The sequence below is a fragment of the Solenopsis invicta genome, chromosome 16, assembly GCF_016802725.1.
Source record: "Solenopsis invicta isolate M01_SB chromosome 16, UNIL_Sinv_3.0, whole genome shotgun sequence".
NCBI lineage: Eukaryota > Metazoa > Arthropoda > Insecta > Hymenoptera > Formicidae > Solenopsis > Solenopsis invicta.
In genome coordinates, this window is record NC_052679.1 from 18,517,852 (window position 1) to 18,529,308 (window position 11,457).

At 33.5% G+C, this 11,457-nt stretch overlaps 2 protein-coding genes across 2 annotated transcripts in view; one reads left to right on the forward strand and one right to left on the reverse strand.

Moving 5' to 3' along the window:
* Positions 1-11,110, reverse strand: LOC105195789 (biorientation of chromosomes in cell division protein 1-like 1). Its single transcript, XM_011161398.3, has 4 exons — positions 10,762-11,110; positions 7,569-7,925; positions 2,650-6,470; positions 1-2,448 (listed from the first exon to the last, which is right to left on the reverse strand). The coding sequence occupies exons 2-4, from the start codon at positions 7,698-7,700 to the stop codon at positions 2,343-2,345; spliced, it is 4,059 nt and encodes a 1,352-aa protein (XP_011159700.2). The 5' UTR covers positions 7,701-7,925; positions 10,762-11,110; the 3' UTR covers positions 1-2,342.
* Positions 8,662-11,457, forward strand: part of LOC105195797 (glycerol-3-phosphate acyltransferase 1, mitochondrial) — a 23,723-nt gene continuing 20,927 nt past the window's right edge. Inside the window, exon 1 of the mRNA XM_011161415.3 lies at positions 8,662-9,027. The gene's annotated coding sequence lies outside the window, so the exon portion shown is untranslated. The remainder of the gene's footprint in view (positions 9,028-11,457) is intronic.

Sequence of the window (11,457 nt, forward strand, 5' to 3'; positions counted from 1 at the left end):
TTTTAGTTGTCCTTTTTTTATTGTTTTATATATAACCCGAGTATTATTCGAAGAATAAACTAATTATACTAGAGGGCGATGGTATAAATAACGTGAAAAGACAACGATGTGAGGATATGAAAATTATAAAAGAGTTATCAGTTTTCTAGCGACGTGAGATATAACGCGAACTAAATCTTGAGAACTTACGATTAGATTTTACATCTTATGGCGCTTATTTAATGCTTTTTTTATCTTATCGGCGTAATTCTTTTCTTTATCTTTCATTTATCTAGACGATCTGCAAATTCTTTTAATTCTTATATACAGAATGTTCTGAAATTTGCGAATCAAAATACTATAACAAGTTATTGAAAAATACAGTAAAATAGCTTTTTGTCAATTTTTATTTTAAATAATAGTTTTTGAGATACAAAGGTTTAAAGCTGGTCAATCGCAAACTACGTTTACTCGGAAAAAACGGTTTTTCTAAAGTATCCAAAAATTGAATTGGATACAGATCTAAAAATAATTCTATTAAGTCGTCATAATAATTATGTTAGATTCTCAAATTGAATTGTTAGAATGTCACAATTTTTTGCAGCATTGCTCGTTATGTTTGAAAATCCGTAAAAATTATTTTAATGATCCAATAAAATTATTTTCAGATCTATATCTAAATATTTAGATACTTCAACAGAATTGTTCTTTCCGTGTAGATAATCGCAAGTCATTAAAATACTATCGCGCAAGCAGTATTACAGGCGATAGCTTAAACGTAATCTTTGGTTGACCAGTTTTAAGCCTTTGTATCTCAAAAATTATTTTTTGAAATAAAAATCTGTAAATAACAATTTTTTTTACCCAAGTTTCCGAGAACTTTCTTGTATAGTATTTTGATTTGCAAAAATTGATTCGGAACACCCTGTATACACACGCGGGCGCGGGTTTGGGAGAACGCGTTAGAGTTACTTGTGAGAATGCTTTTAAAAAAGATTAATCACTAAAATCACTTGCGGTATAAAAGCTACAAATGTATACAAGAACTATTTTCTTCTACAAAACTGGTATGTAACGTAAGCGGAAAGTTAAGTCTATTTTTATTGCGATCTTACATATATATGCATACAAAAAACGAATTTGATTGGACTGCACTGATGCATAGTACAGTGCGTACTGATGCACATTAAAGCCATAGATCCGAGTGTAAAAGTAAAATAAATTGTAAATATATTGAATAATATTATAAAATACTTATATTATTAAACAGCACAATAAAGTATATTAAGAATTTAACTCAATATATTTAATTCATTTATATATTTATATTAAATATATTTTTTATATTAATTTATGAAAGGATGACTTTAATGTGCACCAAAGCGCATTAATGCTTCCAATCAAATTTGCTAGTATATCTAATTACGTAAGTAGATATCATAAAAAGTTGTTCGCATCATTAAAATCGGCAAGTTACACGTATGAACATTTACGTATGCTAATTTAATGTCGCATTCTAATGAGCGATAAACTATAAGTAGAACCGGAAAGACGAGTTTTTTTTACAGAATTGCTTAAACACTTTCATCAGATTACGTCTAGAGATTGTAGAGATGAAATCGATTATTACTCTTATGGGAAACTTATAATTTTAATAATTTTGAAATTGCGTTTAAAACGTGTGTATCTACGGACATTCGTTCGTACATAAATACATATACACATACGTACAAGTAGAAACACTCATTTCCAACAAAGTTGACCGTTCCTAGATTGAGTATATTATCTCGAAAGAAAAAAACAGGTGCTTCTTTTTTCTAACACTCGCATTCTTCGAGATTTACGCAATCGATTTTGATAATAGTCAACATTATAATCTTTAATACTTCTTAGATATTACATGGAAGATGTTAGTTGAAACTGATAACATTATCTCGAAATTTGTTAAAGAAATATTCTAATTAATATAAACTTGTTCATTGAAGCACTAATTGAAATTTAGTCAATATCTAAATTTCATAGATACTAATAAATTTTTATAATTTGTAACTTAGATTTGTAATTTCCTAGCTTGTACTTAAAATTTTAGCAAATAAGTATAAATCTAAACAACAGATAATTCTAAATATTATAGTGTTCAGTATGAATTATCTGAATTTTAAATAATTACAAATGCCCAATTATACGCATATTTGTACGTCATTGTTGTTAATAATAAAGAAATGAAACATTTCTTAAATTATAGTAAATTGGAAAAGGAATTATTGGATTGATATACACTATATATTACTGTATAATGAAATGAAATAAATATGCTTGGAAAATGTATAAAGCTTATTCAACCTGAATCCTCGGGGTGCTAGCTATGCTTGATTAGATCGTCTGCTTCGACGAGAAGAACTTGAAAATAACGGGCGTGGTTTATATAAGTCATCGCTCGAGTATCGTTGATGACTGGTCCTATTACGGCTGCAATTTTAAGGAATAATAATGTTAGACAGAATTGAATCTCAAGTAATATTCGAGAAGATATTTATTTAGAATGATACAGTCAAATCGCGCGTTTATAGAAGAGGTACAAAGTGAGTGTAACAACAACGATCAAACAAATATAATAAGTTACATGTATAATCCTGAGCTACGTAAAAATCTCGGAAACATGTAACGTACCTCTTTTCTTCTTTGATTACATTGGACGATGCCGTCTTGTCGCTCGTTGCAGACACGTCGCTGTCAGGGCTCAGAGGCATAACGAAGTTCTCGCCATTCGAGATCCCCTGGGCATTGCATAAATTCGAGAATCTTGGTTTCTTAGTGAATTTCCTCTTCTTGACGATGTGCACCGCGTCTTCGCTAGGAGAGGACAATTTCTCTTTATGGCCGTCATTATTGTTGTCCGAATTATTCACTAGTATGTCCGATAAGGGGCTAGACGAACGTTTGCGTGATTTCGGCAATGGCGGTGCCGCCATGGACTTCGGTATTGAGGAAACTACTTTGCCGCCTAGACTCTCTATTATATCTTCCAAAGACGAATTCTCCACAAGCTCTAGAGATTCCAAAAAATTGGAGAATCTTTCCGATTTCTCGTTATCAGTCTTGAAGTAATGGCAATCCTCATTGTCCTCGTTAATCACGGAGGACGAAGATTTAATTTCCATACAATCTATGATATGTGAGTCTATTGTGTCAACTGTAGGTGACGCCTCTATTTGTTTTTCATCCGGTGATTCTTTATTATCATCCTGTATCTCGAGTGTGTCATTCTTCGTTTCTTTGTTATCATCTTGTGTTTCTGCTTCATTATAATACTGTTCTTCCAATGCCTTTTCCTCTATCGTGTTTTCCTCCATCGTGTTTTCTTCCATCGATTGTTTTACGCTTCCGTTTTCATTGTGATCCAGAGATTCTGATTTTTCTGAAGCCGCGGTTTCTTCCAGTTTTTGCGAAACATGCGTTTCCTCTGTTTGATATTTTTCTTCCTCGACAATTGTATGTTTTGGTATTTCGTTCTTTGAACTTTTCTCAGAGTCGTCCTTACAAGTCTCTTTAGAGACTTGCGAAACTTCTGTACCTTCAGCGAGCAACTCGTTAGACTGAGCGTCTTTTTTCTCGTTTTCAGTTTTGGAATCCTGTGTGACTTGTGTTTCGTCTGAATTTGATATCACTTCGCTTGAAGATTGCTCTATACTCAACTTTAAGAGGTCATTCGCACAAGACTCGGCTCCTGGCATTATTATTGATCTCTCGTCCAGCATTAAACAAGGTTCGTGTTTCTCAGGGTAAGGTTCTTCATACTCCTCGTCGGGAATCTCTATAATTTGAACCCGTTCGTCGTCCGGTACAATCTCGAAATTATCGGTATTCTTTGTATTCGATTGATTCGTTTGATCAACTTCCTGCGTAACTTTCTTCTCCACCTTCTTATCCTCTTTAAGTTTCTGCTTTTCCATTTGTTTCCTGATTTTCATCAGTTTCTTAGCTTCATGTATGTTTTTTGCAAATTTCGGTTTTTTGAGCTTTACATCGGAATTCGATTCAACATCTTTATCTGGCAACAGCCTTTTCTTCAATGGCAGACTTGTATCACGTGTATCTATGTTTCCTTCTGTCTCTTCCTGCCTATCGTGAGCCTCATTGCTATTATCAGTCTCAATCTTCGAATGACTCTTTTCATTTGTCGATAGTTGCGAACTGATTTTTTTACTCAATTTACAATCTGTCTGATGCGACAACTTCGAATCGCTCACTTGCGTTTCCTCGATGCTGTCTGACGTTTCGCTGCCAGAATTACTAACATGATTATCCTTCGTCAAATTCGACGTGCTCGATTTGTTGCTAGTTACGTTAGAATTCGAGCTGCTGGGCGGTGAGGTTTTATTACTCGAGCCGTTCGAGCCGTCCCGGTCAGTGGAACGCCGATCGTTCGAGTTCTTCCGTAAACTCGAGTGATCATCCTTCATCTTGGATTTTTTATCTTCTCTACGCTTCTTATCCTTGGATGGACTATCGGTTTTTGACTCCTTTCTACTATCTGATTTCTCGGCGCGATCGGAACTCTTGCTCTGCTGTAAGTGATTCTTCGCGTCTTTTTTACCATTTGTCGTTTTCTCACTCACCTTTATATCCTTTTTCGCATCTACTTTTCCGCCCTTATCTTCCTTCTCGCTTCTGGAAGCCTTCTTCGAATCCGACTTGTCAGATTTGTCCGACAAATCTGACTTGCTACTGTAATGGCTTTTACTTTCTTTCGACAATCGTCTCTCATCCCGTTTTGTTTTATCCCTCGAATCTGATCGTTTATCTTTTCCATCGGAAATCTTTTCCGACATCTTGCTGCTTTTATTTTCGTGATAATTTACAGAGAGATTTTTCGATGACGACGACGATGACGACGACGAACTTTTATGATCTTTCTTGCTCGATTTTTTATCCTTAAGAGGATCCTTTTTGTCTTTATTCTCTTTATTATCTTTCATGAGTTTAATATCCTTATCCTTATTCAATTTTTCTTTCTCTGTCAATTCCTTCTTTTCTCGAAGCTCTCTAATCTTCTCTTTATAAATATCTTTCAAATCTTTCACTTCTTTATTAACATTATCTTTCTTATCCGTCTCTTTAGGCTTCTCGTCCTTGAGCTTGTTGTCCTTTAAATTTCCTGAAACATCTTTGATTTTGTCAGAACTTTCCCTCGCTTGCTCAATTTTATCTTTAGATTTACTTTTATTGTACTTATCGTACTTCTCACTACTGTGTTTGTCATACTTTTCGCTTGATCTCTTTCTCTCGTTATTTTTATCCTTGTAATATTTTGCATCCTTACTTGCGGCTTTATCTTTCGTGCTTTTTGATGACTTGCTAGACTCACTGTCCTTGCTCTTTTCTCGACTCTTATGCTCATACTTATCCTTAACACTATTATCTGTGGCTTCACGAGAATTTTCTTTAGAAGATACACTTTTAGCACCCTTGAAATCCTTAGTGTCTTTATAATCTTGCACATCTTTACCTTTAGCAAAGTCAAAACTGCTTTTAGTCGACTTGTTTTTAGATGAATCCAACTCTCTGAATGCTTTGAAATTATCTTTACCGCTTTTAGCCTCGTACTTGTCCTTCGTCGTTTCGTCTCTTGATGAATCGTGTACCGGTGTTAAAGCATGATTAGAGGAACCGAAGTCCGTCACTATTGACAATCGGGAATCCGAGGAGACTTTACTAAGCTGAGAATCTTGATTGCTATACTCGAAGTTATCCCGCGACAATTCGTTCGAGAAATCCGGGCTTCTGGATCTGTGACTCGTTAATTCCGATATGCCCGATAAATGCGAATCGTTGGAAATGTTGGATTCATTTAGATTCATAATGTCGATAGGCTCAAACGTTGGACTGACCTCTTCCTCCTCTTCTTCCATTTTGTCATCTGACTTCGCGGACGTGTTCAAGTTCGAATTACTTTCATTCTTAGTTAGTTTATAGACTTCATCAGACGATTTTTCCTCCACGGAAATATGTCCATTTTCCGACCCTGCTTTAGTTTTATCCTTATATGTCTCCTCATTCTGCGGCCTCTGTTCATCGACTTTTTCATCTTGTTTTCCATTCAAATCGTTTACATCATTTATATCTAGGGATTCAAGAGATTCATCCTTCAAGCTGTTCTTGTCGGACTCTGGCGAGACCGGGTCCAAATCTTTAGGTAACAAATCTTTAAGACCGCAAGCACCGTTCTTTTCTTTCGTCTTTGGCCTCTCTATACCTAGGAACTTATACACCACATCCTCTATCTGAGGCATAAAAACTGAATAGACCTTAGGATTCACCACTTGATCTACTATTCGTTCCACGCCAGCATCCAGATATGGTGCATCATGTATATGCTTGCGCAAGGTTTCCCTGAGCTGATTCTTGTTCAGGTCTGGTTTCCATACTTGCTTACTAAGGAAAGAGTTTACAGAGCCTTCAACTCTTGTCCTCAGATTTTGATACGCAGGCTGAAATTATACATATGCATTAGATACTATATTAATACATTAGATACTATATTAATATTTAATATTTACTAAATGAGTCAGTTTTTGTATAATATGTACAATAAATGTTTTCTAATATTTAGGTTTATTCGATTTTTGTAAAAAAAATTCTCAGATTTTCTAAGAATCTTATACAAAAATTTAAGTAAAATTAGGAAAAATTTTAATGTTCTGAAATTTATTTTATTATACTTTCTAATGTTCTTAATCATATAATCATAAAAAAAACCATTTTAGTTTTAGGTAATAAATTGAACAAAATACTAAAATAAAATATATAAATTAAATACGGCATGATTTGTTCATAATATATGGATATATTCAATAGAAGTACAGGATTTGGAAAGTATTTAAATACACAATGTCAATTTAGAACAATGTATTATTTTTTGTCACTAGATTTGCTATAAAACTTGAGTCATTAGAAAATAGACATGTATATTTACTGCTAATAAATTTTGCTCAATTATCAAAATGACCATAGAAACAATTTTATCAGAAAAAAAGAGAAAATATAAATTTAAAATAAAGTTTCCAAAAAATTTTTCTGAGTATCAATAAAATCTCATAAAAATCCATGATTTTTACAGATAAAAAAAATCCTAATTTTTTAAGTATGAAAACACTGAGTATTTTATGTAATAAGTTTTTAATGACTACTTATCATTGTACTTCTATTAAATTTTGATTCTTGAACGCTTGATTTTGATGCACTGTTTCTAGAGCAATCATAATTTCTATATATTAAATATCTATATATTAAAATATTACAGTCTCCAACAGTATATCAAAATCAAGCATCGAAGAACCAAAGTTTAGAAGGAATAGATTCGTTAAAAATCTGTTACATAAAACATCATCCTAAAATGCATCCTATTTAGGATCCTCTTTGTTGCAAAAATAACGATAACGATGAAAACTTTTTTACAGCTATGCCTAATGTTTAAACCAGTTACCTAACCTCTGAATTGCTCTGAATCGAAGGGATCAGGTGGAAAGGTCCAACGTCCTTTTACGTTACGGACGAGTTTGTTGTCAGGAATCGGTTGCGAAAATTACCTTGGTATCGACGTCGGCGATGCATTCCTTCCGGAACTGATCGAAGATACCCTGGGACTTAACTTCGCCCACTATGTGATCGATCAATCGTTGATCACCAGCCAGCAGAGTGTTGGACAGGCCCAACTCCATGTCGTCAGGTTACGTCAGGTATCGGGAAGTCGGATCTCGCTCGTCATGAAACGAATAGGACGATCATCCTGGCTGATCAGAACTGCTGAAGTTGTTGCCGTTGCTGGACCCTCTTGTCAAGCAACACGCTCCGCAGCTATCTCGCGGCCATATTTCCTCGCGCTTCGTGCGGTGCGCATTCGCAAGCCAAATCAGTCTGATTTTCTCGATTTAATTGAGAAAAATCTAAAAATGAAATAAATACACACTCTTACATTTTAAATAAAATTAAATTAATGTATTTCAAAAATTACGACTTGCATAAAATAAAATAAAAATAGTAATGGTAAAAATAGCAATAGTAAATTTACAAAAAATATAACATAGAACAAATAAGTTTAAGATATTCAATAGTCGTAAATAATTTTTAATCTTTGATTGAAAAGATAATTAATTACAAATTCATTCATACAGTCATTTTTTTAAACCAAAGATTGAAAATTATTTACGACTATGAATACCGGCTTAAAATTTAATTTTTAATAATTGTTACTTTTTATGTAGATCATTGTAGTCACCTAATTTTATAAAATATAAACTTGAAATTCTCATTAGTTTGTATCAGGTTTGTTTTTTTCAGCCGAAATTCTTGCACAGTTTATTTTTTCTTTTTTTCCGTCCACCGTGAAAAAAAAGATGAACTGTGCAAGTAAGCTGAAAAGGACAGATCAATTGTTAGATATAAAATTCCAATAATGCGCAATAATCTTTAAATGCCGTCTCTCAGCTGATCGCGAAAACTTCTCTGATTTTACAAAATAAAAACATCATTAAATTATTTAATAATCTTTTGTAGATAATGTATCGACGGTCGGTAAAATCATAACCGACCTTACCGGCAGAAACTAAATGCTTTTTCCCCCTCAATTGAATGACGAAACAAATCAAACAAATGGCGTCGCGTGAGTTTCAAACGCACAGTTTATGACCGAAATTTCTGGACAAAGTCGAGATATAAGTTTGATACAAGCAGATACAGCTTCATTGATGAAAGATCGTAATATTCACATGTTCACGGAAAAAGAGAGGACACTCAGAATTGACGATTTCGTTTAAAATTGCCTCTAATTCACGGACTCCGAAAAAGTGAATTGCGCGCCAACGTCTGATCGAGTGGATCAAACTACATACGTGCATACACATGCGATGTCCCGGCCGCTTTAAGTGTAGCTGCTTTGGTGAATAGTTGATGGCATGAATGGCGTGATATGCGCGAAATCGTCGCACACATTCGCAGAAGCTGAATCACGACCGAGAGAATCCTGTTTGAGTGGAACACTCGGGAGAGGTTAGTTGCCATTGTTGTGTTTCATCGCGTTGAACCGCGTTACTTGAGAGGTTATGTTGATCATGCCATTTCGAGATAAATTTCCCACGTGTCGCGAGACCTGTCTTCTTGTAAGACACAATTTGCCATTCTATTTCACGGCAACATGAGTTACATGCAAATCACGATTTAGTCCGAAAGCTTCATTGTATTACGAGAAATTACCTTCGAAATGGAGTGTTTATCTTTTAGGAAGAAAGTACGGATTTGAAAAAGACGCAGTCATCATGATTGATTGAAATTTGCGCGAATCATATGCTCTATCGTTAGAAAATAATGATAACATGAATTGTATTTTATTGAATTAATTATACATGTTTTCATAATTATGATTTTTTATTGTTCAATTAAATTTATACTCAATGTTAAATATTAAATGCATACTAAATATTATTAAATTATGTGTGTGTGTATGTATACATATACATACATACCTTATATAAATATTATGTATGTATGATACATAAAAGTGTACCAAAAATAATAGACATACTTAATATAACAGCTTATATAAGCATTTAAGGCCATTTTATCATAACGTAAACAGTCATAAGTGGTCATAAAACATTATAAGGTAGTGTTTATTTTTACCTATGCCTCCGCAGATTAGCTTTAATATTGGTTTAACTTTATTTTTAACTTCTGGTTCTAAGAATAAGTTTACACTATTACATAAAATGGCCTTTAAATGACACATTAAGTGGTGAGTGTAAAGCTGATTTTGTGGAAACTTGTTAATTATTGAGAGTTCTATCTTTTATTTTTAATAGTTAGTTTTTAGTAGATACAGAAGAAGACCATTTTGATCATTAAAGAAAAAAAAGACTAATAACTTTAGAACTATTAAAAATAAGAAGGTAGAACTTTCGATAATTAATTTTCTGTATGTATATATATAACATTTATTATTCTCAGAGATTTTTAGGAAGACTTCTGACAGAAAACATCATGTTTTATTATTTTTAAATATTCTCTGCTTATAAAGGTAATTTTTTCGACAATTTTGTTACTTGTAAGATAATTATTGTATCATTCTAAATTCATATATACTATTTTAAAGAGTTTTAAGATAAGAATCCGGCTCGCGTACTCATATAAATGCGACTTATTTGAGTGATAAAAATGATTAAAGAAATAAACAAATAATGCTTATCGTTAGAACTCCTTGGTGATGAAACAATAATAGAAGAATCTAGATCGATATGTACAACTAATCTAAGATCGATTCAGATATAACCGAATAATGTCCGATTTTTTCACACTTTCTGATAGCTATCTTCCAGATAAAAATATGCGTTGTAAATAAAAATTGTTTTTTTCCACTGAAACCTTTGATTACGTAATGGATAGTTATTCTTCATACTACTAACTTTCGACACAAAATGTACTACAATTTTATTAGAAATTATCATATTCTCTGGGAGATATTTCATGGATAAAGTTATCTAAAGATGAAGAAATTAAAGGGCACAAGACTAGTCTTTAACAAATTGTCTTCGAAAAACTTTGATTTATATTGATTTTATATTGATCAAAACGTGACGAAGGAAAAGTTGTTTCGAGTAGCACATGGAGCGCGTATTAAGCCTGTTCTTTTTAGTTAAATTAAACTTTGCACGATTTATCTTTCCTCCTTTTATTTTTTTTTTAAGAGAAAAAGAGAAGTAAACAAAAAGTTCTAAAAAAAAAACAGACCTATAGAAGACACGTCGTGTGCGTGTGCACTTTTCCAAAAATAAACAATTGTTGATCAGCGTTACGCACTCAACATCAATGTAAAATCGACGTTCCGTACGCGACGAGGCTAACTGACTCGCACAAATCACAGATATGGCCGTACCTTCCTGGTCGGCCGGGGGCCGGTCCGCGGGGATTTTATTGTACATTCGCAAATTGACATACAATGAGGACCATTATAAAACGCGTAATGGCTTTCAATGGGATTAATTTACGGTTCGCGCGGTACGGAACAGGCCACCGCAGTATGCCGGATCGCGTCTAGCGATTTCTAAATAGAGTCCGGAGCTGGACAGAAACGTCCTTGCGCATACAATCGACGAAACGAAAATAGACTTCGATCGTGTACGTGTGCCTTGTAGTAAATTAATTTAATAGAGCGGTTAATGGAGAGATAACCCATCGATATTATGACTTTATCATTAATGAAACATTAAAGCGTGCAATTTTTTGAGGGCCTTCTAATAGATACACGCTTACCATTTACTTGAAATATTTACTCAAATTAAACTTCTGCAACACAAAAAAAAATTTTTTTTAATATATATGCTCAACAGAAAATAGGGAGCGCTATTAGAACGTCTAAAATTACACAATATTTAAATCGCTGTAATTCAATGAAAAAATTTATCGTAGAAAAAAAGTTAAAAAAGA

Coding starts and splice junctions, on each gene's coding strand:
- LOC105195789 (XM_011161398.3), bottom strand. CDS start 7,700: ATGGAGTTGGGCCTGTCCAACACTCTGCTGGCTGGTGATCAACGATTG. Junction 6,471..7,568: donor TCGCCGACGTCGATACCAAG/GTAATTTTCGCA, acceptor GTATAATTTCAG/CCTGCGTATCAAAATCTGAG. Junction 2,449..2,649: donor GTAATCAAAGAAGAAAAGAG/GTACGTTACATG, acceptor TTAAAATTGCAG/CCGTAATAGGACCAGTCATC.